General features: G+C 45.9%; 1 protein-coding gene and 1 pseudogene across 2 annotated transcripts; both read right to left on the bottom strand.

Moving 5' to 3' along the window:
• Nucleotides 1-26,271, bottom strand: BCL2L14 (BCL2 like 14). The gene is made up of 7 exons (XM_081005718.1): nucleotides 26,202-26,271; nucleotides 14,777-14,935; nucleotides 10,653-11,086; nucleotides 9,380-9,538; nucleotides 8,004-8,074; nucleotides 5,279-5,551; nucleotides 1-1,676 (listed from the first exon to the last, which is right to left on the bottom strand). Exons 3-7 carry the CDS (start codon nucleotides 11,077-11,079, stop codon nucleotides 1,635-1,637), a joined length of 972 nt encoding a protein of 323 aa, XP_080861844.1. The 5' UTR covers nucleotides 11,080-11,086; nucleotides 14,777-14,935; nucleotides 26,202-26,271; the 3' UTR covers nucleotides 1-1,634.
• On the bottom strand, nucleotides 3,072-5,159 carry LOC308477630 (minor histocompatibility antigen H13 pseudogene; annotated as a pseudogene). The gene is made up of 3 exons: nucleotides 5,112-5,159; nucleotides 4,018-4,111; nucleotides 3,072-3,893 (listed from the first exon to the last, which is right to left on the bottom strand). The product of its transcript is annotated as a minor histocompatibility antigen H13 pseudogene (transcript).
• Nucleotides 26,272-27,611: the final 1,340 nt, after the last annotated feature.

The raw sequence follows: 27,611 nt of genomic DNA, 5'->3' as shown, positions 1-27,611 counted from the left end.
AGGAGCCCAAAAGAGTACATGACCTGAACATGCAGGGAGTTCCACAGTGTAGGCGTTGCCACGCTAAACAATAGAGTTCTCACAAATGTAGAACACATAGGGTATTATGTGGCACTTGTAGTAGAGTCAATTCTGCTTATCAAAGTGATCAAGTGGGTGCACGTAAGGTAATTTGGCACTAGATCCTGGTGTGGGGCCCCAGTGTTAGTCCTGCTGAAATGTAAGACCTGCTGAAATGTAAGGTCCCCCAGTGAGCTTCATGGCCAAGTGGGGATTCAAACCCTGGTCTCCCAGGTCCTAGTAGTCTGATGCTCTAACCACAATGCCGCGCTGGCTCTCAAATATAAATATATGTGTTTGTACATGTGCAGAGGCATACCTAGGGGTTGGTGAAACCAGCCTGGCTAGGGGTGCAAATATCACCTCAGAAATCTGCCTCCAGTTATCTCCCCCACCCCCGAGGTAACACCATATTTACTTGTGCTGCTTTAGAACAGCATCACAGTAGTGGCAAGATCTTTGTTTGGTTGCCTGTGTGAGCTGTTGTGATCTCAAAAGGTTGCTCCTAGTGGAGGATAAGCTGGATCAGGTTAGATTCCCTCTACTGCCACAGTTCCTCTGGAGTCTCCCCCATTTGCCAGGTTGAGGTCCAAGCCGTGTGACACAGCAGGTCTTAGACCTGTCGGCAACTTCCTGGGAAAGGCCGCTTTGTGGAAGGCTCTGGCTGTCATTAAGCAAGAGTTTCTCTTGACCTGATGCTGTATTGGCCTTAGAGAGGCTCCTGCATCCTGGCCCTTCCTTTTTCATTTTCAGATTGTCGAGGTAGGAGAAGAAAATGAAAGCCACCACAACCATCACAGTAATTGAGCTTGGAGAAGCTCTGCTTCTTCTGCTGCTGCCTGGGCACCTACTTTCTGGCTGTCTTGCCTCAATATTCTGCTTCAAGCTATTCCTGTCACTCCCAGGGTCATCTAGTCCAACTCCCTGCGATACAGGGATCTCAATTAGAGCATCCATGACAGAAGTCCATCTGACTTCTGCTTAATAACCTCCAATGAAGGAGGTTCATTGGAAATGAATGCAAGGGAATGTTCACAGGGGGAAACTTTCAATTATTCTGTTACCCCACCAGGTCTCAAGTGGTATGGCTCAGTGATGCTACATAATGTAATGTAAACAGACTTATCTGTGAGTCTGGGCTACAGCAATGGAAGAAACTGTAGCTGACTAATCTCTGCCCTCCAAGCACCCATTAAAAAGGCAGGAGCCCTGTCCCATGCGGAACCCATCAATCCTACTCCTGAGATCTCCATTTTTATATATAGGTTTTATTATTGTGATTACGTTCCAATTACACCTACAAAGATGTCTCTTGCACAAAAGTACTGATAGGTTTCTCCACCCGAACAATGTGTCATTGAAACATGTTAACCAAAGGACTAAAAATGCCACAACCTGCTGTGACTTGCAAAATGTACTCCAGCATCGCAAAAGCAGCATGTTGTTATTGCACATGCACTGAACTATCAGTGCCAATATGAAACCAACTAAGTCTTTTGATTTAAGGGGGGGGGGCGATTGTTCAGCCATCCCCGATCCCAGTTCCAAATGAAGAGATGTCTCATAGGCTTTCATCATTCTACTTCTTCTTGGTCTGGTAATCCTAAAGCTTTCCCCTGGAAGTGAAAAGACAACCAAGTCAGTAAGATTTATACAATTCTGTATGTTTTGGGGTTCACAGCAGAGCAAGAATCTCTCCCCAGTGCTAAGGAGACCAAATACAGACTTAGGCCAATTAATGCACAACTTCTGATCCATGAGTCCAAATGCATCACGCTACAGATTTGCAACACAACCTGTTTCTTGTGCCTGCAGAAGCAGCAGGAGGCAGTGGATGCTGGTCCATTAGGGAGAATGAGGCAGTGGGGCATTGCAGATGAGCCTGCGAGAGATCCCTCCTGAAACCTGAGAGCTGCTGTCAGCCAGTGTAGACAATGCTGAGCTAGGTAGACAAATGGTCTGACTCCGTAAGACAGCCTCCTATGTTCCACTTTGCTCATACTTTATAGCCAAGAGGGTGAAGCTCATCCTGGGAAAATGATGGTTTTGGCGGATCAGCTACTGGAGATGGGAGGAAGAACAACACTGATTCCTGGACAAACCACTCTCTGTACCAGTTGCCTTGGTAATGCCGAGCAACTCTCAATACACTGCTGGATGTATGAACACTAATGTGCGTCTCTGCCTTGCTCACTTGACTCTTACAACCTATGTATCCACTTTGGACAACGCATTAACCAGCTTCAGACAGATGGGCTCTTGGGAATCAGAAAAGGGAATCAAGCCTTCTCTGAAGCAACTCAGAACTAACAGTGCTACTCTAAAGCTTTGGACCCACTTTGAAGATTTGGAGAGACACAGTCAATTGAAAAGGCACACCCCTCTTCCTCCTTGCCCCAAGTGCTTTCTAAAAGGAAAATGCCAGACAGAGGGAGGGAGAAGATGGACTGTAGTTTTGTGACTGACGAATCTAGCTCCTAACTAGTAAATGCTGGATATTAAACTCCCACCTCTGCCACACACGTCCACCCATAATTGTCATAATTGTCACAAGCACTTTCAGTGAAAACTGATGCCAAATTCAGTCAGAAAACTTTAAAAGCTTCAAACTGTTATTCATCCATATTGACCCCTGCAATTTTGCAAGGAATTTACCTAGAGGTATCTATATGATGTACCATATGTTTATGCCAATTGCCAACAACATGGTGAGGGGAGGAATCCCTTTTTCAAACAAACAAACAAACAAACAAAAACAAACAAACAAACACTTTAAAGGTTTATCTGTACCTTGTCTTAAACATGGCTCCACTCAGAAGAGGCTACTTTGCCCACAGATTTCATCCAGGTGTGACAAAAGTTTTAAAGTTCTTCAATAATTTTTTGTTTTGTTTTAATTTGTGAAGCAAATTCACAATACAAAATTTAAAAATCAACTCCAAGCCTCCCTTTCTCTCCCCCTGTTTTCTTCTGCCCACCAAGACAATGAACAGAGGTCGGGGAAGCTGGCATCAAAAGACAGCTGGTGGAAGAGGCATAACTGCTTTCTTGTCCCCACCTGCCCCATCCTCTTTCTCCCCAGGGGAACAGGAGGGCTGCAGACAGGCAAGTAGACAGGCAGAGAGAAGATCAATAAACAGGCCCCTCCTCCTGTTTTCCACCCCCTGCCCCACCAGTCTTCAGACAGATGCACACATACAAACACACGTGGCTGTTATACGATCCAGCTGTCTTTTAAAAGACAAAATTCACTTGCGGGGGTGGGGGGTGGGGGGTGGCCAGCAGATGGAGCTCAGCTGGCTGAGCTTCCCAAAGTCATTTCTCCTTCTTCCCTTCTTTGGTATCCTCTGGCACCTCCTTGGGGGCAGAGTTCTCCTCATAGCTGAACATCTCTGCCACTTCTCCCTTCACCAGAGCCACCAGGAGAGGGAAGCCAATGCAGGCTGGGACCAGGTAGAGCAGGGCTGGCTGTGCATGTTTGAAGATGGTGAGGCCCAGCCCCAAAATACCATATAAGCCACAAAACTGGTGTGGAAGTATGTGTGCTTGTTCCTCTTGAGGCAAAGCATGGCAGTAAAGCAATGAAGATTATTGGGATGACAATGCCCCCAAGCCCATCATGGCAAAGCTGTCAGCCTCCAAGTATTTCTCTAGCAGATCTTGGGGGGAAACCAATTTTATAGGTGCTTCAAATGACTTTGCGACCGTCACCATAATGTTGGTGCCAAAGACACAGAAGGCATCATACATGAAGAGCCCACCAAGCAGAATGCAGCCGATGCTGACATTGTTCAAGTTCAGCAGCTCCACCCCACTGAGAGACCCACTGAGACCTCCGGGCAGTATATAAATTCACTGAATAATAAATAAATAAAAATTGAGAGGGAAGGCCAGGCCAAAGAAGTTGTCGGCAATCCAGTGCTTTCTCAACAGGTACCAGATTTCCAACACTGCTACTCATGGCCAGGCAGACAAGGTCCACGGTGTCAAACTCGTGGTCGACAAGCTCTTCCTTAGTTTCCTCAGAGCCCTGAGTGAAGAGAAGCTGGTACTGTTTGTTGGGAAAATTCAGGGAGAGTAACAGGCTGATGTATTCGTGAGATAATATTTTGAAGAAGAGGTGGAGGCCTAAGAGGGTGCAGCTGGCAACGACAGGAAAGCGGGCAACATCTCAGTCGGCAATGGTCTCTGGCATATCCAAAGCACTCTTCCCCTTTGCGCAGGAGACGGAGCGCAGTGCCCCGAAGAAGATGGGCAGCAGGGCCATGAGCTGCCATAGGCCAGAGCATGCCCTTGGGGGTGGCAGGGGGCAGCCCTGGCCATGGAGGCGTCTCTGGCCCCACTCCTGTTCTGCACCTCAGTGTGCTCCATAGCCTCCAGTCAAAAAAACGCAGTCCCCAAAGTTTAAAAGTTATAGCCATTTGTTACCCCGCCCCAAGAGGCAACTCAGCTTTCTGAAGCTTTGGTTTCCCAGACAAAACGAGCATTGCCTAAAGCAGACCGAGGGAGATAAGCTCTGACTGAATCTGAAGCACCAACTTAGAATCCAATTTGGATCCCCCCTCCCCCCACGCCCGTCTTGAATATATACACTACAATCTTTTATCGAGGTGGTACCTCGGATTAAGAACTTAATTCGTTCTGGAGGTCCGTTCTTAACCTGAAACTGTTCTTAACCTGAAGCACCACTTTAGGTAATGGGGCCTCCCACTGCCACTGCGCCACAGTCGCACGATTTCTGTTCCTCATCCTGAAGCAAAGTTCTTAACCCAAAGTACTATTTCTGGGTTAGCAGAGTCTGTAACCTGAAGCGTCTGTAACCCGAGGTACCACTGTATCGTCATTTCACTGCTACAGCTTTATCTGAAGAAAACTGGGAATAAAAAATTGGTAAATTGGCTGAGAATTTTCCTAGCCAATGGGATTCAAGATTCCCCAAGAAGGGGTATAGTTGTTAAACAAATTTTAATCTGTAACCTAGTTATATCCTAACATAGTGAGAGAGCTCAGTGCAAGCTTGTAGGAATAAGAGCACAAATAATAATTTCTACTTTCAGAATGTCAGAACAAATGTCTGGTATGTAGCACAGAGTACCCATGCATTCACACCCAACTGTCATGAATGGCTGCTAGGCCCAGCAGCCCCAATGGAAAGTTCACAGGTAACTATTGTTTAGAAAGGGGAGGATGTGCCAGCAGAGGAAGCAAAATCTCTTACCCATCCACCTTGACTATGGATCCAAGGGCTGAAGTTTTCCTTGAGGTATTTTGCTCCAAAGCCCAGTATGGTGTTCATGGGATGGTTGTCTATAGCAGTGAGTCTAGTTATGACTTCAATAGCAAAAGCAACTTTGATACTTTGTGCTTGCACCTCAGAGTCTGCTGTAGAGTCTGCAGGTATCTCTTCTAGGAATTGATCGGCAACTCTACTGAAGAATCCATAGGACATCAGTTCTGAGGCACACTGAAAGAAAGTCCTGTCATTTTGAACCTGGAAATGAATGTAAGGCATTTGTCATTAGGAACAAACAGAGGTATTGGTTCTGTGATGGGACGATGAGCTGCTTGTGCGTAAAATCCAAGTCCCTCAGAGTTTGGTCAAGTTTGCAAACCTCTGTCTGTAACGGAGCCCCTTAAACATGGCTCTGTCAGTCGCTTGCAGATTCCGACAGTGGTTGCTTTCGGAATCGCTTCCAACATAAAAGCTCCTTAACGGAAACACGTCTTCTGGACTCTCTGCGTGACAGTTTCCGGCGAGGAGTGGGTGTCCCTACAGGAGGTCCTGAAACCTCCCCACTGTTTTCGCTGGAAGTGTCTCGGAGCCATCCCTCCTGCTCACTTTCCCTCAGCTCAGCTCTTCTCCCCCTACTGGTTCCCTCTTCAGCTGCTGAGTCTCTCCCAACCTGTGTGAGCCCTTCCACCTCCCTTCCTTCCGATGGCAGTTCCCTGACAGGTTCCATTTCAGGCACAACGATCTCTGAACACAGCAAGTTCAAGGAAGGCTTTTCCTTGTAAAATATACAAATAAGAAATAATTGCTCTCCAATTCTCTGGTAAGTGTGGATTTGTGAGACAACTTTTTTTTTACAGCCAACTTGTAAATGTAGTTCTGGAAAAGTGCTTTCAGCTCTCCAAAACCCCAAATAATTCTTTGGAAAAAGATTACTGAGGCCTCCTTAATGTACACACATTTTATGTGGATATAAACAAATCTGATGGATCAAATTGGGCACCACAGTGGATATAGGGCAGCTGGAAGGTGTGCAGAAGAGGGTGACCAAGATGATCAAGGGTCTGGAAGCCAAGACTTAAAAGAAACAGTTGAGGGAGTTGGATATGTTTGGCCTGGATAAAAGAGACTGAGAGGAAATAAGATGTCACATGGAAGATGGAGTAAGCTTGTTTTCTGCTTCTCCATAGGGTTCCAGATACAGTGGTGCCTCGCAAGACGAAATTAATTCGTTCCGCAAGTCTCTTCGTCTTGCGAGTTTTTCGTCTTGCGATGCACGGTTTCCCATAGGAATGCATTGAAAATCAATCAATGCGTTCCTAGGGAAACCGCCTTCAGACCAGGTCCGGGGACAGTCTGTCCCCGGACCTCTTCTGAAGGCTGGGGGGGGGGGACAAGGGCTTTTCTTCCCACCCCCAGCATTTTAAAAAACCCCAGGACAGCGGAGGACTTCTCCGCTGTCCGGGCGATCTTAAAATGCTGGCGGGCGGCATTTTAAAATCGCCCCGGACAGCGGAGGACTTCTCCGCTGTCCGGGGCGATTTAAAAGCCCCTGGGAAGGCAGGCAGGGGGGCAAAGACTTTCGCCCCCCGCCCGCCTTCAGAAGGTGCTCCCGCCCCCCGCCCCTCTTCCGAGCAGCGTTCCGAAGTGGGGCGGCTGGGGCAGGTGTTCCCGGCCCCCCACCCCGGAACAGCGTTCCGAAGTGGGGCGGCTGGGGCAGGTGTTCCCGCCCCCCCGCCCCGCTTCGGAACAGCGTTTTAAAATGCTGGGGGTCGGGAGCGAAGCGTTCACTGCCGACCCCCAGCATTTTAAAATCTCCCCGGGACAGCAGAGAAGTCTCTGCTGTCCCGGGGAGATTTTTAAATGCTGGGGGTCGGCAGCGAACGCTCCCGACCCCCAGCATTTTAAAATCTCCCCGGGACAGCAGAGACTTCTCTGCTGTCCCGGGGAGATTTTAAAATGCTGGGGGTCGGCAGCGAACGCTTCGCTCCCGCCCGCCAGCATTTTAAGATCGCCCGGGGCAGGCGGGGGGAAGGCAGGCGGGGGGAGCAAAGACTTTTGCCCCCCGCCGGCCTTCAGAAGAGGTCCTCTTCTGAAGGCCGGCTGTGGGCGAAAGTCTTTGCTCCCGACCGCCAGCATTTCCCTATGGGCTTTCGTCTTGCGATGCAAGCCCATAGGGAAATTCGTCTTGCGAAGCGCCTCCAAAACAGAAAACCCTTTCGTCTTGCGGGTTTTCCGTCTTGCGAGGCATTCGTCTTGCGGGGCACCACTGTACAAGAAAGTAGATTCTGACAAAACATTAGGAAAAACTTTCTGACAGTAAAAGCTATGTGGAACGGACTACCTCAGAAGGTGGAGGATGTTTTAAAGCAGAGGTTAGATGGCCATCTGTCTCCGATGCTTTAGTTGAGAGTTTTGCATTGCAGAGGGTTGGACTAGATGATCCTCAGGATCCCTTCCAATTCTACTATTCTATTATATTTTTATCCAAACCTACGGTAATCTGAATTCCACAAAAGGCTTTCTCCTGTCTTCCTTCCCCTGCAGCTGCTCTTTAAACTATATCTTTCTCCCCTTTCTACACATTCAACATTCTAGAAAAGCAATTCACAAAATTGTAAATAATAAAATAGAAAGTTCTGCAATTAAATGCTTTAAGATTCAATGCAAGTAAAAAACAACATAGTACAAATTGCAGCCTCAAACTGGTTACCTTTTCCTGCAGTTTATCTCCCGATGCTCTTAACAAGGCAACTATTTCTTTTATTAACTTTTCTTTCTCATCTGGTAAAACAGAAAAAAGAAGAAGCTAATTTTCTGGTTTAACACAGGATGTAAAATAATCATTTACATTCATTAAAACAAATTATTTCGTAAGCTGCCTCAAGAGCTTTAAGTATTTATGGAATGCTTTTTCCATGTGTTCTATGCATATTATCTCAATCAGAAGAGGTTGTCTGGCAATACTAGGGACACGGGTCCAAAACATTCTTGGGCTTGCTGATCGGAAGGCTGGCAGTTCAAATCTGTGTGATGGGGTGAGCTCCCGTTACTCTGTCCCAGCTGCTGCCAACCTAGCAGTTTGAAAGCACACTAGTGCAAGTAGATAAATAGGTACTGCTGTGGCTGGATGGTAAAAGGCGTTTCTTTGAGCTCTGGACTCGTCACGGTCCTCTGTACACCAGTAGTGGTTTAGTCATGCTGGCCACATGACCTGGAAAGCTGTCTGTGGACAAACATTGGTTCTCTTGGCCTGAAGTGAGATGAGTGCCGCACTCCATAGTCGCCTTTGACTGGACTTAACCGTCCAGGGGTCCTTTACCTTTTACCTTTACCTGGCCATACTATCAGCTGCCTCGTGTGGAGAATACTGACCATCACTGAAGGTGGCTGAAAAACAGTGTGATAGATAACCCATAGGGCACAACTGTGTTATATATTTGAATATGTTTAAATAAATCTGAAGGTGTGTTTCAGTTACGGTGCTTCCAGACAAAAGCCATATTGCAGATGTCTGTTACTTTTCTGAACACACATACAGTTTTTAGTAAAGGTAAAGGGACCCCTGACCATTAAGTCCAGTCGCAGATGACTCCATGGTTGCGCACTCACCTTGCTTTATTGGCCGAGGGAGCCGGCGTTTGTCTGCAGACAGCTTCCGGGTCATGTGGCCAGCATGACTAAGCCGCTTCTGGCGAACCAGAGCAGTGCACGGAAACGCTGTTTACCTTCCCACTGGAGTGGTACCTATTTATCTACTTGCACTTTGACATGCTTTCGAACTGCTAGGTGGGCAGGAGCAGGGACCAAGCAACAGGAGCTCACCCTGTCATGGGGATTCGAACCGCCGACCTTCTGATTGGCAAGCCCTAGGCTCAGTGGTTTAGACCACAGCGCCACCCAAAAGGCTTTGCCAGTACGCTGAAGAATGTGTGCTGAAATCCTTTGCAACATCCAGGGGTTATGTGGCAAGTGTGCAATGGTTCCTTGCCAGACAAATCAATCAAGAAAAGGTTTCTTCAAGAAAAAAAGTTTTTGAAAACACACTCTACAGAAATGCCATTTGGCTGCTGAGGAAAAGCAGGTTACCTTTTTCAACATCATTTTCGGGTTTGGTGGCACACCCACCATCTGCTTCTAGGCTCAGAGTCTCTTCCAGTGCTTTGAATCCTGTCCTTTGAGGGAATAGCGTGGAATTATCAACTATTTCAGCAAGCTTGTCTACCACAACATTGATGTCTGAATCACCTGTTCAGAAACAAATTGAGACAAATTCACTGGCTGGTTTTCTTTACACCCTGCACAATCTTGAAATTATCAAGCATGTCACCCTTAGAATCCTCAAATGCTTTAGCCTTTCTCCATAAGGAACATGCTCAAATGCTGATCCACTCAATCCGGTGCTGTAGATGGTCTTCTGGCAGCAAGCTCACCAACAAAGACCTTTCCCAGTGCTGCATGCGATCTACCACTGAGTCGCAGAGGCCAAGAGGACAGCTTTTTGGAACCCCAGTGGCATGGGAGACTATCTGCACTGTGAGTTCACCACCTGTGACCCTGCCCCACTTCTGAAAATGTTCCCTCCACCTCACGTAGGATCGGGGAAAGCCTTCTGTTGCCTCTGATAGGAAGTTGAATGGTGATGTGCTTAGGCGTGTGGTGTGTGCATGCCTGTGGTGTGCCATACTTCCTTGGAGTACCCTTCCTTGCCATACCCACCTTTGCCATGCAGTCTCCTGTGCGTTGGCAATGAGGCAATGTAGCCCTCAGGCTGAAAAGGGTTCCCAGTCCCTGAGGCAGACCCTCACAGAATTAAGAACCAGCCCTTCACAATGGACGTGCATCGCTTTGGTCAGAGAGGCTGCCAAGGGGAGCAGATTTCCCCATAAGAAGTCTTCTTCACTCTTTAGAACTGTGGTTCCCAACGTGGGGCACACGCCCCAAAGGGGGGCAAGTTGATTTTTAAGGGGGGCAATTCGAGATAGACCAAGTTAATGGCTTTTTAGGCTTCCTCCATGTGAATAGGACTTCACTTTTTGAATAATAAGAATTATATGTCATGGGGGGTGGGCATCAGGATTTTATAGATGCTTAGGTGGAGCATGGGGGGGGGAAGGTTGGGAACCACTGCTTTAGATAGTTTGATAGATTAGCTATGTTACTTCTATTTGTTTATTTCATAAAATTTAAGCCATTGCAGTGGCTTAGCTATCATCCCCTTAACCTACGGAACTGTAAGTAACTGCAGTTCTGGGAAGGGGCCTGCAGAACTGTTTTGAAACCAAGGCTGAAAACCAAGTAATAGTTGCCACTAATATGCTATTAGAGTGTTTAACAAATTGGGGGGGGGGATTAAACCCACCTTGCTCTTCTAGTGAAAAAGCAGAACAACTTCCAACACCCGCCTGCAGGCTTAGTGCACGCCCATTTACAGCATCACCCCTTCTGAGCGTCTTCCCAGAATCCTCTTCAGCTTGCGCCCTTAGACAGGAAGGAAAGAGAAAGTTCTTGCAATGGGACTTCTTCTTCTTCGTCTTCCTCCTGACTCTGGTCAGCTGTCCTTGGTCCTTGGGAGACGAGCCTTGATGTGCCTTCTCCTTACCTTGCCTCTTCTCTCTGCCTAGAGATGATCCCTCTTGGCCTTTCGCTTCCCTTTCTAAAAGATGCCCGTATTTGCTCGCGGACAGTCGACGCTGGGCATAAGCCATAAGCACTCTGTATTCTGTGCTGGTTCTATTGACATCATCCAAAGGGATTTCTTCCATACTGGAAGAATTTGTCAAATTCATGATGCACCTGCAAAGATAAAACAACAGCAACACCATTTTATTGGTATTACCAAGTAAAGGTAGGAATTTCTCTGGAGTGCTTTGCTATAATCAATTTAGAGGCGTTAACACATTGGCAAAAAGTGGGGGAAATCTGAGCAAGCCAAGTTCAAACAGGAAACAATTTGAATCTCCTTTTGTTCTGTCTTCTCACCCTAAAAATTTCAGCCCAGCTCTGAGGAGCAGCAAGTCTTTGTACACAGAGGAAGGGCATGGACAATCATTTGAACACCTTGTCAGGCTCCATGTATTCTGTACTCAAATAAAGTAAAAATCTATTGCAAAGTACAGTGGTGCCCCGCAAGACGAATGCCTCGCAAGACGGAAAACCCGCTAGACGAAAGGGTTTTCTGTTTTGGAGGTGCTTCGCAAAACAAATTTCCTATGTGCTTGCTTCGCAAGACGAAAATGTCTTGCGAGTTCCTGCGGGGTTTTTTTCCTCCCCCCCCCTTTTTCCCAAGCCGCTAAACCGCTTATCAGCTGATGGCTAAGCCGCTTAACAGCTGGTGCTAAGCCGCTTATCAGCTGATCGTTAAGCCGCTTATCAGCTTATCGTTAAGCCGCTTATCAGCTGATCGTTAAGCCACTTATCAGCTTATCGTTAAGCCGCTTATCAGCTGATCCACTAAGCCCGCTAAGCCGCTAATACTTTAGCACTAATCCGCTAATGGGCTTGCTTCGCAAGACGAAAAAACCCGCAAGACGAAGAGACTCGCGGAACGGATTCTTTTCGTCTTGCGAGGCACCACTGTAGCACGAACTTTTCATCCCATATAGGGTATGAACTTTTCCTATTCTGCAATTTTGCATATTTATTTTACTCTTCTACTTCTGTTAGGCAGGGTCAGGGTCAGCACCAAAGGCCAGTCAGGCCACGCCAGGGTCTCTGAAGGGCCTTTCACTGTTCTTGCTGGGTACTTTTCATCAGCAGGTGGCCCCTGTGAATGGGAAGTGACTTTGGCTTCTGTTCACAAGCATCCCCAAGTAGGATGTTTTATCTCTGAAATCATTAGGTACAGGGCACTGCAATTTGGGTAACTTAAACTGGTGGGCAGTTACTGTGGATGTGGGTCACACCTAGATGCCTTTCCGTTGCTGAAGTGTGCCTAGAGATCTGGTGGAGGGTGCTGAGTGCTGCCACCACTGCTTTGGAAGCAGGGCTGGCCCCCACCCTAGTAGGGTTGTATGTGCTGAGGGAGGGGCATTGGCAGCACTATGCCCAGGGCTCTCTGACCAAATAAAACCTTATTTAACAACTTTTATCTAGGTGCTATAATTCCTCATCTTACATGCACTTTGACTTATGCAGTTTCAACCAGATGTAGTTGGTTGGCTGCATAAAATTTCATAAGCCAAGTCCCAAGCAAGGCACAACGCTTCAGAGCTCTTTTGGCACAGCGTCCACTTGGGGATAAAGGTAAAGGTAAAGGGACCCCTGACCATTAGGTCCTGTCATGGCCGACTCTGGGGTTGCAGTGCTCATCTTGCTTTATTGGCCGAGGGAGCCAGCATACAGCTTCCAGGTCATGTGGCCAGCATGACTAAGCCGCTTCTGGCGAACCAGAGCAGCACACGGAAACACCGTTTACCTTCCTGCCGGAGTGGTACCTATTTATCTACTTGCACTTTGACGTGCTTTCGAACTGCTAAGTTGGCAGGAGCAGGGACCGAGCAACGGGAGCTCACCCCGTCGCAGGGATTCGAACTGCCAACCTTCTGATCGGCAAGTCCCAGGCTCTGCGGTTTAACCCACAGTGCCACCCGCGTCCCCACTTGGGGATAAGGTAAAGGTACCCCTGCCCATACGGGCCAGTCGTGTCCGACTCTAGGGTTGTGCGCTCATCTCTCTTAAGAGGCCGGGAGCCAGCGCTGTCCGCAGACACTTCCGGGTCACGTGGCCAGTGTGACGAAGCTGCAGCTGGCGAGCCAGCACCAGCGCAGCACACGGAAACGCCGTTTACCTTCCCGCTATAAAGTGGTACCTATTTATCTACTTGCACTTAGGGGTGCTTTCGAACTGCTAGGTGGGCAGGAGCTGGGACCGAAAGACGGGAGCTCACCCTGCCGCGGGGATTCGAACCGCCGGCCATGCAATCGGCAAGCCCTAGGCACTGAGGTTTTACCCACAGTGCCACCTGCGTCCCTCCACTTGGGGATACCTGGCCTTAAAAGAGCTTTTAAGCTCTCTGGCTCGATTGCTAGGCAAGGCCCACTCAATGCAGAGCCTGGGAGACTCTGGGATGCAGACTCTCCCCCCTCACCCCCACCCCCCTCACCTGCTAGCTACAGGGTGGCTCTGGGGGTTTGAATGTACACATATACATTTCCACATATACACATGTGAATGAGTTTTGAGCATAAGCACCCCTACAGACAGATAAAATTGCTATGTTCTCTCATGTTTGTGTTGTTCCTGAACATTTCACTGCAAATGTTTGGGAGGCAATATTATTCAAGAAAAATAGCATTTCTAAGAAGTCTTAAAAATCATTGCCCCTTGGTAAGAGAAAGTACAGACTTACCATATATTTCAGAAAACCACTACCTGTCTCTGATCTTTGTAAGTCAGTCCTCACCTTCCTGCTTTCATTGACTAGAAACTAACATGGAACTGGCAGCATGCAGCAACTGATTTATTTTAGGATATGTCAGTTTGTTTGTAACAGATCCAAATTGGCATACCTGCTGTGGAACCAGATAAATGGCATAAAGGGCAACTGCTAATGATTTACAACAGAGCTTTCCAAACTGTGTGTTGCAACAAGATGTCAGCTGCAGCGTGTAGGTGTGTCACAGGAATGCTCCCCACATTTCTGGGGCTGGAAAGGGGTTAGTTTAACCTCTGGTTTGCTAGTAAAGCTGAATTACTGTACTGCAAAATGATGCATATCTAAAAAGTGTGTCACCAACATGAAAAGTTTGGAAAACTCTAATGCTTCTGAAATACAAAGTGCCTCACAGCCACTGCTTCTACTTATAGTCTCTAATTCTATACTAACAGTACTCCTCCAGATTTATTACAATTAAGTTTACATAATTTCAATTTATTGTTTTTACATGAAACTTTAGTGCAACAAACTCATGAGCTATGCACTTTTTCAGGGTAGCCTAAGAGAAACAGGATCATTCCAAGATCTTTCAACAATACTTGTTTAACACTCAACCATGTCTGGTCAAGTGGAAATTCAGCAACCATTCCAGCAGAAAGTGCCAGGAGACAGAGTTTCGCTTGAGGCTAGAGCCTGATTTTTTTTTTTATTTCCACATAATAGTTTTCAAAGTGCAAATAGATGAATAGGTACCGCTTCAGCGGGAAGGTAAAAGACGTTTCCGTGCACTGCCCTGGCTCGCCATGCTGGCCACATGACCTGGAAGCTGTACGTCGGCTCCCTCAGCCTATAGAGCGAGATGAGCGCCGCAACCCCAGAGTCATTCATGACTGGACCTAACGGTCAGGGGTCCCTTTACCTTTAATTGTTTTCCACTTATGAAATATCTGCATTCCTGAGAGAAAGGCAGTTCTGACTGACTTTCCCCAGCCCAGTCATATATTACTCAGTATGAAAGTTCAAGAAAGTTTCCTGTAAGACAGACAGTATTCAGGCTTAAGCAAATAAAAAATATTAAATCCTGTATATAAAATACTTTGGGTAATTACCTTCAGATAATGTTTCACAAACAGCCCCCGAAAGGATCACTTGTTGGTGGCCCGTGAATGCCGCAGTGTTGTGTCCGCTTCCTTGTTTTAATAAGAAACCAGCTCAAAGAGCCCAGCTGCTTCGAGGGCACTTTCACTTCCTTATTGGAACTTTGTTTGCTGAGAAATGAAAAGGGGTGGAGCTAAGAGCCTGGACACTTTAGCCCAGCAGTCATTTCCCATTTGTTAAAAGAAACACACCCACTTAAAGCCATTCTGACCTTGCGCCATTCATTCACCATGTATCTAGGATTATCTGCAAACTGGAAGTATATGTGCCACAAAGGTCCTTCTGGTCCGCCATCCTGTTTCTAACAGTGTCCACTCAGATGTGCCAAAGGTTGCAGGAGCAGGAGCCTTCCTGGGCTTGGTAAACAGAGCTACGCTGCCTCACATCCACATCCGACATTCATTCTCTAAACTAAAGCTTTCTATAGTCTAACTTTTATCAAAAGTCTGCAAGTTTAGACTTTTAACGATTTCTGCAGGAATAAGCATCTGTTTCCTGCAAACTCTGGCTGTGCCTCTGTTTCCACTACTGTACTTAAAATGTAAATTACTGTACATTAAATGAATGTAGGGCTGCGCTGACACCTAGTGAGCAAAAACGTTGCTACAACAAGCCAGTTGTTACTGTAAGAATACAACTTCTGGAATGTTACTTAGTAACTCCCTGATTTTCCATCAAAGGTATACCAAAATGCACAATTTTTCTGCTAAAAGACATGGTGACATTTGATCTGTGCTGATAATATTATGCTTATGGTGAGTTATAAAAAGTAATTATAATAAATGCTCTCAATGCACATCAGTGATAATTTTGGATATAGAGTGAGTGGCGCTTTGAATCTAGCTCAGGGGTCAGCAAACTTACTGCGCCTCAGGCAGGTGTCTCCAGCGCCGATCGCACGGTGGGCTGGAGGGTGGGGGAGTGCGTGCCCATACGCATGTGCACACGCTATTTCCGGTGCACTTCCGGGTCGGAGGAGCACTGGAAATAGCTTGTGCACATATGCACGGGCCTCCTCTGACCCGGATGTGCACCGGAAATAACGCTTGCACATGCGCGCGAGCTATTTCTGGTGCTCCTCTGACCCGGCAGTGGGCAGCAGGAGGCAGGGGTCTCCGTGGGCCAAATAAGCAAGTCCCTCAAGCCTTATCCGGCCTGTGGGCCTTAGTTTGGGGACCCCTGATCTAGCTGAACCTGGCTCAGAAATATTGTTTGCCCTCACACTCCTGAGATCTGAAATGCAAGTGGCACTTGCAGGGAAGGGTTTGCAAATGAAAGGCATCTTGTTTTGTGAATGGCAAGACTATCCCCCCCCCCTACAGGAGAATAGTCTTGATAATTGTCCTCAAGCAGAAACCCATGTATGAAGATTGGTGGGTTCACACATTTTTTTCATCTTATGTAGGGAAAGAAGTTTGGAGTGGACAAATTCTTAACACAATTTTTTTAAACACATGTTTTTGTTTAACTCTTTGGTGAAAGAGTTATGCAACACACATGTTATAATCAAATCTGGAAATCTCCACAGCTGCATTAAAGTTTGGGTTGTGTTTTTTTTAAGTTACGAGTAATCTACTGAATAGTACAGATAAGGTCCTCTCTCTACATATGTAGCTTAATCCTAGAAATAATGTGAACTTGGAAGCCACTCACTGCAACAGGATTTCCTGGGCCCAGTACATACACTGAATGTGGATTGGGGCCTCTCAATTCCCCATCTCCCACAATATATTGACAAAAACTGCTGCTTATGTACATATATTAACTGCAGCCTACCTTACATGGCTATGTCCTTTACTTATGTCACCTGCCCACCTAGCAGTTCGAAAGCACATCAAAGTGCAAGTAGATGAATAGGTACCGCTCCGGTGGGAAGGTAAACGGCGTTTCCGTGTGCTGCTCTGGTTCGCCAGAAGCGGCTTAATAATGCTGGCCACATTTATGATTAAATGGGCAGAAGATGTAGGTCACAACATTATGATGGAAGATTGGGTTAAATTATGGAAAACGGACTTAAAATTTACAGATTGTTCCCTATTGAAGGAGAATTACATGAAGATGATGTACAGATGGTACACAACACCAGTGCAGTTAGGGAAAATGTACAAAACTAGTTCAAATATATGTTGGAAGTGTAAGGAAAAGGAGGGAACATTTTATCATATGTGGTGGGATTGTAAAGTAATTAAAAAATTTTGGGAAATGATATACAATGAACTGAAGAAAATGTTCCATTTAACTTTTGTTAAAAAACCTGAGGCATTTTTGTTGGGGATTGCAGGGAAAGACCTGCCAAAAAAGTTGAAAAACATCTTCATGTACGCGACAACGGCCGCGAGAGTTCTGGTAGCACAAGGATGGAAGACTGAAGAAACCCCAGCTAAAGAATTATGGCAAGAAAAATTGATGGACTATGCAGAACTGGCAAAATTGACATATAAGTTACGGGACAAGGATAACTGTGACTTTAAGGATGAATGGGAACCTTTCACAAAGTATTTGAAGATGCAACAAAGCGAACTGGACTCCTTGGCAGGTTTTGAATAAACATTCACAATTTTTTTTACTGATAATAATTAGCTAAACAGTTTGAAGATCTACACAACTCTGCAACATGAAGAAAATAGTGTTATTGGAGAAACCAAAGACTGGAACTGAGGGAAGTCGGGGGGTGGGGTGGGAGGGTGGGTTCTGTGGGGGGGAGGGGGGAGGAAAAATAGGGGGGAAATAAGGATATGTTTTTGGAAAATATGTTTTGTTATAACTTTGAATAAATAAATTTAAACAGAAAAAAAGCAAAAGAAAAATAATGCTGGCCACATGACCCGGAAGCTGTCTGTGGACAAACACCGGCTCCCTTGGCCTATAGAGCGAGATGAGCGCGCAACCCCAGAGTCATCCGCGACTGGACCTAACGGTCAGGGGTACCTTTTCCTTTATGTCACATTATTTAAAGGTTGGACTGTTGCTGTCTGGGGAGGTTCAAATTCCAAAAAAGTTAACAAATCTTGGAAAGGTGTGGAGAAATATTTTGAGGCTGTCTGTTGCCTATTGTCAACAGAAGGTAAATCTTTTGGCATGCATAAACTAGTTTCAAAAATTTCAAATCAAAACCTTTATTGCATTAGCATACAGCCATAGCAAAATAAGACAAAAATACTAGAGACAAGCAACCAAACAAAATTCAAAGCGATATTACTGGCGTAATGACATTTAAATTACCCTAAGACAATAATGTAAAGATTTAGTTGCCAGCGCCAAGAATCCAAAATGCGGATGTATATAAAACATAAAATGGCCCCAAAATAGGCTCGGCACATTGGGTTGAAAAAGTAATAAAAAGAATTAAAACAGGTCCAGGTCTAGGACACACTACCCAGTCAGAGTAGCCCTGAGTTTCAGAGCCTGCACTATAAAGATTGCCACCCCATGTGAAATTTGGGGATTTGCGTCCACAAGAAGCGATTTCAAACAGTCTTCCTTAGATGTAATGGTGGACGGGATCAAGAGGAGGAGCTTAGGTCTTATTGGCTCATAAATAGGGCAGTAGAAAAAGAAATGTATGAAGTCCTCTACTTCATTCATTGTGCATGGACATAAACGCTGAGTAATAGGGGTCTTAGAGTAAATCCCCTGCAGGAAGGCCGTGGGTATAGAATGGAAACGGGCCATAGTAAACGCTCTTCTCAAATTGGGCTCCGTCAGGTCTATCAAGTAGTTGGCAAGTGATCTTACCACTTTCACTTTAGGGAGCCACATGGAGAGGCGAGCTGTAATGGACTGTGCCCGGTCCATGGCCTCGTCTCTTGTAAGAATCCAGGCCCGGATTTTATGTTGGTCCCAAGATGACAGCGTGTCGAGATCTGGGAGGGAGTAGCGTGCAGTAATAGTCTCCATGGCCTTGGACCATTTGTTGGTATGAGAACAAGTTAAAAAGGCTTGCCTAGCTAGTAGGGAACCTGGGGCATTGATTAATTTACAGTAAAAACTAATGATTCTAATGTGGGCTCTCGCAACAATGGAGGGGAGGCCCAGTTCTGTTCTTAACTGTGCAGCAACTGAGCCCTTGGGGAGGCCCAGTATCTTTCGTGCAAAAGAGTTTTGCAGAATCTCCAGCCATTGTAGTGTTTTTAAATTCCACCCCCAGATTTCAACCCCATACAGTAACATCGGGAGGACTTTGCTGATAAATGCTTTTCTGATTGGTGGAACCAACTGGCCGCCTTTTGCATAGAAGAATTTCTCCAAGGCTTTGATGGTTCTACGGGCAGCCAGGATGGTCATATTTAGGTGAGCTGACCAGCTAAGCCCATGCTGAAAAGTGATACCCAAATACTTGAATGCTGAACAATATTCAATAGAGTGGCCCTCAAAATTCCAGAAAGGCTTCCGAGTTTTCGTGCCAAAAGTAAGAATTTTGGTTTTGGCGAAATTGATTTTGAGGGAGTTGGTATCACAATATGTCATGAGCCCTCTGAGCATGTTGTTTAAGCCCTGCTTGGTTAAAGACAGTATCACCATGTCGTCCGCATAGAGTAATATGGGGATCTTGAGCTGTTGTAAAGAGGGGGCAGATTGATTTAGGGCCTTCATGGTTGTAACGATGTCATTGATGTAGAAATTGAATAGAAAAGGTGCCAAGAGGCAGCCCTGTTTGACCCCTTTATTCAGAGGGAAAGGATCAGATAGAGCTCCCAGAGGGCCGAATTTTACTCTGGCCGATATGTCATTATGAATTTCCATAAGAAGGTGGAGGAGTCTCTTATCTATGTTAGTGTAACTAAGCTTCTGCCATAGCCTATCTCTGGGGATGGAGTCAAAAGCGGAGGTCAGGTCCACAAAAGCCGCGTGTAGTTTGCAGTTGAACCTGTTTAGGTATTTATCAATCAGGGTAAATAGAACAAGACATTGGCCAGATGTGCTGTGACCTTTACGGAAGCCAGCCTGTTCCGGGTGGAATAGCTTTGTTTCTTCTGCCCACTCGATTAATTTCTCTAGCAAGAATCTAGAGTAGACCTTGTATGATATGTCCAGCAGGCTGATAGGTCGATAGTTACGCGGATCTTGTGGATCCCCCTTTTTATGTATTGGGATGACTATGCTCTGTTTCCAATTAGGTGGAATCTTAAGAGTAGCATTAATAGTGGTAAAGAGAGATGCTAAAATAGGGGCCCACCATGTCTGGTTCGACAAGAATACCTCAGGTGGTATCATATCCTCCCCCGGGGATTTATCCCCTGAAAGCGTACTGATTAGTTGTATACATCTCTCTGGGGAGACTGGCTCCCAGGTGGGCAAGGCAGATGCTGGAAGAGTGGAGACAACATTTACTTCGGGATCTGGGGCGGAATACAGCTGAGCAAAGTGAGAGTGCCAACTGGCTGCTGTGATGTTATTAGCGATGAATGAGGGGGGTCTTAAACCTGCATTAATTAAATTCCAGAATTTCTTGTCGTCACGGGTTTTAATGGCCACTGACAGTGCCGTCCAGCGTTCTTTCGCAAAGAGCAATTTCTTATGATGGAGCAGCTTCTTGTAGTATGAACGGAATTGGGCTAACTCCCTGATTTTGCTCTGGGTGCTGTCTGATTTCATATCAGACTGAAGAAATCTAAGCCTACTTCTGCACTGTTTGCATTCTTGGTCGAACCAAGTTTGATTCTTCCAGGTTAGAATCGCACGGGAAGGTTTCGTAAGTGAAGGAAGCAAGAAGGCTAGAATTTGCTGGAAAGTTGAGAAATGATTCACATTCATTGTTAACAGCTGAGCTTTCAGGGCTAGGATCTCAGGGGAATTTAGGAGGACTTTTATGTCTTGCTCCAGATAGAAATCCCACTTCTTACGTCCAGGAGCTAAGATCAGTGGATCCTGGGGGTGGAGTGAGCTGGGAAGCCCCAGCTGTGTGTGGAGGAAGGAGATGGCGATTGGCAGGTGGTCACTTTCGGTTCTGTTGAACACATTGAAACAATATGCCTTATCATTAAATGCCGAGGAGGACCAGATGTAGTCTATAACGCTTGCCCCTCTAGATCCTAGAAAAGTATAGAATCCCCCGGACCAGTCTTTGGGTGTGCCATGCAAGCTGTGCAGCCCGCAGTTTATGGTAAACTCCAGCAGTATGATGCCAGCCCTATTAATGGTCTTATCATGTGAATTCCACGTAGGAAACCACTCCTCTTCTATGAATAATTGCGACTTATCGGTGAATGAGCTTATATCTGCTCCGATTCTGGCATTAAAGTCCCCCATTATAAGGATCTCTGACTTTGGAAATTCAGCCACAGATTTATCGAGGATAAATCTTAAATCCTCCCAAAGCTGATTTGAATGAGAAGAGGAGTAGGTAGATGGATTGTACAAGTTTACACATATGAAGTCCCCAACCGGGCTGTTAGTGATATGTAAAGTTTGAATGCAATTACTCTCTAACCAAAAGAGAGGAGAGATATTAAGTTGAAGCTCCTGCAAAACAAATGTTACCAGGCCTCCACTAGGGCGCCCAAACAAATGTGTTTTGGTCGCAGGAATCACAAAGGCGTCATAGCCCAGTAGGGAAGGGGGGGGTGACGATTCTAAGCACCAGGTCTCTTGTATACCCATAATCTGGAATTTCGCTAAAAACTCTTTCATATCCCCGCCATCCTGTTTGGACGTCCATCCCGCCACGTTCCAGGATAGCACATTGAAGCAGTTTGAAGAGGGACTATGTGCTAGTCAGTTACTCTGGTTGCTGGTGGGAGAAGCATTGCCAAGGGTCTGAGACAGCGCCAGGCGTGATACAGCCGAAGGTATCGAAGGGGTGGTAATTTGATTGATGTGGCCAGCAGGGTCTTCAATAAAGCCTGAGCTGTCTCTTTGCGCAGTGGCTTCCTTAACGTTTATATATTGGCTTGAAGAGGTTGCGGATACATGAGGTTCTACCAAAAGAGGTTGACTGGCAAAGGACGAGGATATACGGTCATCTGCCTGGACCACACTGAATGAGGACTCCAGGTCAGGCATAGAAGAATAGGACATTGACAGATTACCAGGATGAGGGGTGTTTGGCGCATTGCTCTTTAAGGCGGAGGACGAGGTAGCTGATTGCAGATCTATTAGTAGAGGTGAAGGGGGTCTGCGTTGCGACGGTGTATGAGGAGCTTCCGCCAGGCAGACTGCCATATCATCCGTTATTGGAGTCCCAGTGATTGGCAGGGGTTTCTGGGGTGTTAGCCCCTTCATGACTGCGTTCCTTTGATTTAATAGGTTGCTATGACCAGGTTTTGAGGAGATTTTCTCTTGAAGTACATGTGTAAGTTGCTGCTTGAGTGTATTGAGCCTGTTTATAACTTCCTGCTGTTCTACTAATGGCAACTCGCCATAGGATGAAATAAGGTCCCTCTCCTCTGAGGCAGCCAGATGGCTGGGCCCGCTTTGGTCATGCTTCTCTGTAGCTGGAGTAGATAAACCAGGAGGCTTGGGCTGAGAGGGAGGGTGAGGTTCCCGGGTGGACAGCTTGAGTTTCAAGACTATGTCACGCCTGTCTGGCGAGCGGATACCTTTTTGTACGATGCTACGGAAAAGAGGTTTAATCCTGGTGTCATTAAAGACTCTCGTTGGGAAGATGCCCCAGGTGGCCAAAAACGCTTTATGCCTAAGCAGTATGGAGGGAATTTTTGGTGACTGGAAGGAGAGCAGTACTTTTTGGAACCGATGGTGGTAGTATAAGAGTTTCACTGTACTGAGATCTATTAGCGGAGGCCAAATCTGAAGGAGTTGCCTTAGATGATCTTTGACATCTCTCGGATTATTCCACCTTGGGGACCTGGGGTCACTGCTGCGTATAGTTAGACATATTTTGTTTGGTTGTAAGATCAGAGATTGAGAGTCCAGTTGAGTTTTTAAGAGGTGACCACCAGTACCACTTTCATGTCTAACAGGGGAGGTACACCTCTGTCCCTTTAAATCCCTCGGAGGCAGAGTGAGGTTGTGCTGCAGCTCCAGCAAATGGGCCTCAAGCTTTTGGTGGAGATTATTCACCTGCATGGAGATCCCATTTATGCTCTTAAAGATGCAGCGCAGGGTCCTGATTATTAATTGGAAATGATTGAATCCCATGCCATCGCCCAGGGCCAACTCGGACTCCCCCTTCGAGGTGACTCTCACTTCTTTGTCATTATCATTAGCATTATTCGTTGCCTTCGAGTTCACCCCCTCCACTTCTATATCGGCTGCGAGGTCAATTAAAGGATTAAAACGATTGTGGGTTTCAACCGTGTAGCTATCTTCCTCGTTATTTCTGCTACAGTTAAGAAAGAAAGAATCAATCTTGGACTGTTTGGGCCTCGGGGGAGGCATTGCCTCATCCAGGTCCCTTGGCCGCTTGCCATGGCCCATAGTGGAGATTAGGAGAAATATCCGCAATAATTGGAAATATCTTAATGCACCTTAGAGAGTATTGCAGGAGGCAGGGGAGTGGTGAGCGAAGAAAAAGTAAGGTAAAGTTCGTTGCTTACTTACAATTCTCAGTCATTTGTCCGAGTGTCCCCCAGAAGAGAAAATCATTTAGCAATAAGAAACCTTAAACAGGGGAGTTTCTCTTCGTGCCGGCGGTGCAGGTCTGAAGGATCGTTGTTCTATGAAGCACACAAGTTTGGCACCACCCAGATCAATCCAAAGCAATCCTCCTTCGTCAAACTTAATTAAAATCTGGCATCACACCAGTGGAGAGTCCAGCAATTACTTGTCTAGCAAAAGGCAAAACTAAAGTAAATAGCTTACTCCAGCGGTTGTAAAATCCAAGTCAGGAGAAGAGGTCGGAGAGAACTGGAAGCATAAACTAGTTCAATAATCACTTCCACGCCACAGAGAACTGCAATTAGTATTGCATGTGATCTGGCCCAATATGTCAATGATGGGTTTCTTTAAACTTCCTTTAAAAAATCTCTCATTGCTTCTTCTTCTTCTTCTTCTTCTTCTTCTTCTTCTTCTTCTTCTTCTCCCCCTCCTCCTCCTCCTCCTCCTCCTCCTCTTATCTACTTACTCATTCACTTATTTTTAACACTTTTATTCAAAAGTTACAATACAGCTTTGTCCACCACCATAATAGCACAGAATGATCACTCCTCATCACTGTCTGTTGCAACTTAACTGCAGCTACATTTGACAACATCAGCAATCTGGGCAGGTTGTAGAGTGTGTGTGGAAGAGGAGCTATACAGTTTAATGCCCCTGCGCATTTTATTTGTAGTGGGGATGGAGAGTTGGGGAAAATCACATCTGCTTTGGTTTCAGATAGTACATGGGTAGACCAATCTAAAAAGCCCAGGACACAAATCTTCACACTCCTCTAGCAGCTATGGTGGCTCATTTACCAGAAGTAATGTATTTAGCATTAACTCTGCAAGTGTATACTTGATTCTGACCAAACTAAGCCTGCTAGAGCATCGGGATCATTGCCCCCCCCCCCATATCACAGAATCATTGTAGGGTTGGAAGGGACCCCAAGAGTCAGAGTCATCTAGTCCACTCCCTGCAAATATGACCATAAAACCTTCACTCTCCCATTCGATTTAACAGCATCAAACATAAAAGAAAATGCTCAGTTTACTTCAGGTTTCAGAGAGAGAAACACCCCTCCCACTGTATATAGCTCTCATGAGTCACACTGTCACTAGTTTAATGCCCCTGCGCATTTTATTTGTAGTGGGGATGGAGAGTTGGGGAAAATCACATCTGCTTTGGTTTCAGATAGTACATGGGTAGACCAATCTAAAAAGCCCAGGACACAAATCTTCACACTCCTCTAGCAGCTATGGTGGCTCATTTACCAGAAGTAACGTATTTAGCATTAACTCTGCAAGTGTATACTTGATTCTGACCAAACTAAGCCTGCTAGAGCATCGGGATCATTGCCCCCCCCCCCCCATATCACAGAATCATTGTAGGGTTGGAAGGGACCCCAAGAGTCAGAGTCATCTAGTCCACTCCCTGCAAATATGACCATAAAACCTTCACTCTCCCATTCGATTTAACAGCATCAAACATGAAAGAAAATGCTCAGTTTACTTCAGGTTTCAGAGAGAGAAACACCCCTCCCACTGTATATAGCTCTCATGAGTCACACTGTCACTAGTTTAATGCGCATTTTATTTGTAGTGGGGATGGAGAGTTGGGGAAAATCACATCTGCTTTGGTTTCAGATAGTACATGGGTAGACCAATCTAAAAAGCCCAGGACACAAATCTTCACACTCCTCTAGCAGCTATGGTGGCTCATTTACCAGAAGTAACGTATTTAGCATTAACTCTGCAAGTGTATACTTGATTCTGACCAAACTAAGCCTGCTAGAGCATCGGGATCATTGCCCCCCCCCCCCATATCACAGAATCATTGTAGGGTTGGAAGGGACCCCAAGAGTCAGAGTCATCTAGTCCACTCCCTGCAAATATGACCATAAAACCTTCACTCTCCCATTCGATTTAACAGCATCAAACATGAAAGAAAATGCTCAGTTTACTTCAGGTTTCAGAGAGAGAAACACCCCTCCCACTGTATATAGCTCTCATGAGTCACACTGTCACTAAATCAAAACATTATAGATACACTGTGCTATCTGAACCTTAGTGTTACATATCATCAAGTGCAATAAGTATTAGCCACAGTAACAAATGCACTGTGTAAACAAAACATGGAAAACGATGTGTGCCTGCCCAACCTGTGTCCTAATAATAATAATAATAATAATAATAATAATCTTATACCCCACCCATCTGACTGGGTTGCCGCAACCACTCCAGGTGGCTTCCAATACATACAGCATAAAAACATTATTAAACTTCAAACATTAAACCTGACCCTAAACCTAAAACTACCCTAACCCCCAACCCTAACTGTAACCATTAACCCGTAGTCATTAACCCCTAATGCTTAAAGCCTAACCCTCTAATTCTAACCTCCAAGCCCCAAGCCGTAGTCAGCGGGGGACTAGCCAGGATTTTTGCCCCGGGTGAAGCTTCCAGAGGGCACCACTGAGGCTCCCAACTTTCCAGCATGTCTGCGCTTAAGCCAGAGAAATTTGGAAAAGTGAACGGAAGAGAGAGGGGAAAGTGAATGGCAGGAGCTGTTCCCATGAAGCTGAAGGAGGCTCATTTACAAGGGTAGGCAGGAAGAGAGAGCTGGAAAATCTGGAGAGGCTACACTTGTGCCCCAGTGAAGTGGAAGATGGGAGCCCCTGAGACAGAAATCCTGGAGAAAGGAAGAGGGGAAGCTGAGGAAGGGAATAATAGAGTTGCAGAGGGTACCCAACTCCCAGAAATATCCTTTCTCCATTTCCTTTTTCCTCCCCTCCATGTCTCAGAGATAATTTAAAGTGATGAAGAGATCAAACCAACTCACCCCATCCTTTTTTCTTCCTTCCTTTCTTCTTTGGAAACAGGAGCTTTTGTCATAATTAAACAATTTAAATGGCAAGTTCACAAGATAAGCACTTCCAAGTATCGCTTGCTTATATTATGTGTTTTTTCTCTCTCTTTCTCTCTTTCTCTGTGTTTGTGTGTGTCTGTTTGGATGAGAGGAAACATACATGTTTACATCATGTGAATACATAAAGCGAGAACTGCTACATAGAATCAGCTATAAAACACTTGTACCAATGAAAGAGATGTGATGCTGACATACAAAGCACTTTATATTTATCAATTCATGCAATTTTGAGGGGAAATGTGGCCACTTTAAATTGAGTCTTACACTGCAAGCCTGTACCGAAATCCACTGAATTCAATGGAACTCACTGCCAGGTAACTGGGTTAAGACTGTGCAGTCTTATACTGCAATCCTAAGCAGTTTTACTGAGACGTAAGTCCCACTGAGTTCAGTACTCTGGTAAGTGCCTGACCATTCCCTCCATCATACAGGCATGCATCCCCTGCCCCCAATAAATAAATATTATATGCAAGGAAAGAATAGCATTTCACTCCACTCAAGCTTTGAATGTGTTTCAAATAGCTAATATTGATTCATTTCACAGACTGTGCATGATCTACTCACAGGGAAGCAAGGGGTGCGTGACCATTTTCCCACCAAAGGCAGTTCCCTGACGAGCGCTGGTCAGCTAGGCGGTATTCAGATTGCAAGGGAAGGGCACTTTCTACCTGAAATTGGATTCACAACTAGCTTCATTCCATAAATCATAACTACTTTGCTTATCTTAGCTGTTGTTCTACTAATTATATATGTTATTTAGGTGTTATTTTCTATATTATTAGCTTCATACCTTATACAGTGGTAAAGGTAAAGGGACCCCTGACCATTAGGTCCAGTCATGCCCGGTTTTGGGGTTGCGGTGCTCATCTCGCTTTACTGGCGGAGGGAGCCGGCGCACAGCTTTCAGGTCATGTGGCCAGCATGACTAAGCCGCTTCTGGCGAACCAGAGCAGTGCACGGAAATGCCGTTTATCTTCCCGCCGGAGCGGTACCTATTTATCTACTTGCACTTTGACATGCTTTCGAACTGCTAGGTTGGCAGGAGCAGGGACCGAGCAACGGGAGCTCACCCCGTCGTGGGGATTCAAACCGCTGACCTTCTGATAGGCAAGTCCTAGGCTCTGTGGTTTAACCCACAGCCCCCCCCATCCTTATACAGTGGTACCTCAGTTAAAAAAATTAATCGGTTTCGGAATTCCGTTCTTAAACCGAAACCGTTCTTAAACTGAGGCGCACTTTCCCTAATGAGGCCTCCCGCTGCCGGTGCCCTTCCAGAGTTTGGATTCCGTTCTTAGACTGGGGTAAAGTTTGCAAACTGGGACA

This window comes from Podarcis pityusensis (genome assembly GCF_964106645.2).
Source record: "Podarcis pityusensis genome assembly, chromosome: 5".
In the NCBI taxonomy this organism is placed as follows: domain Eukaryota; kingdom Metazoa; phylum Chordata; class Lepidosauria; order Squamata; family Lacertidae; genus Podarcis; species Podarcis pityusensis.
This window is presented reverse-complemented; position numbering and strand designations above follow the sequence as displayed.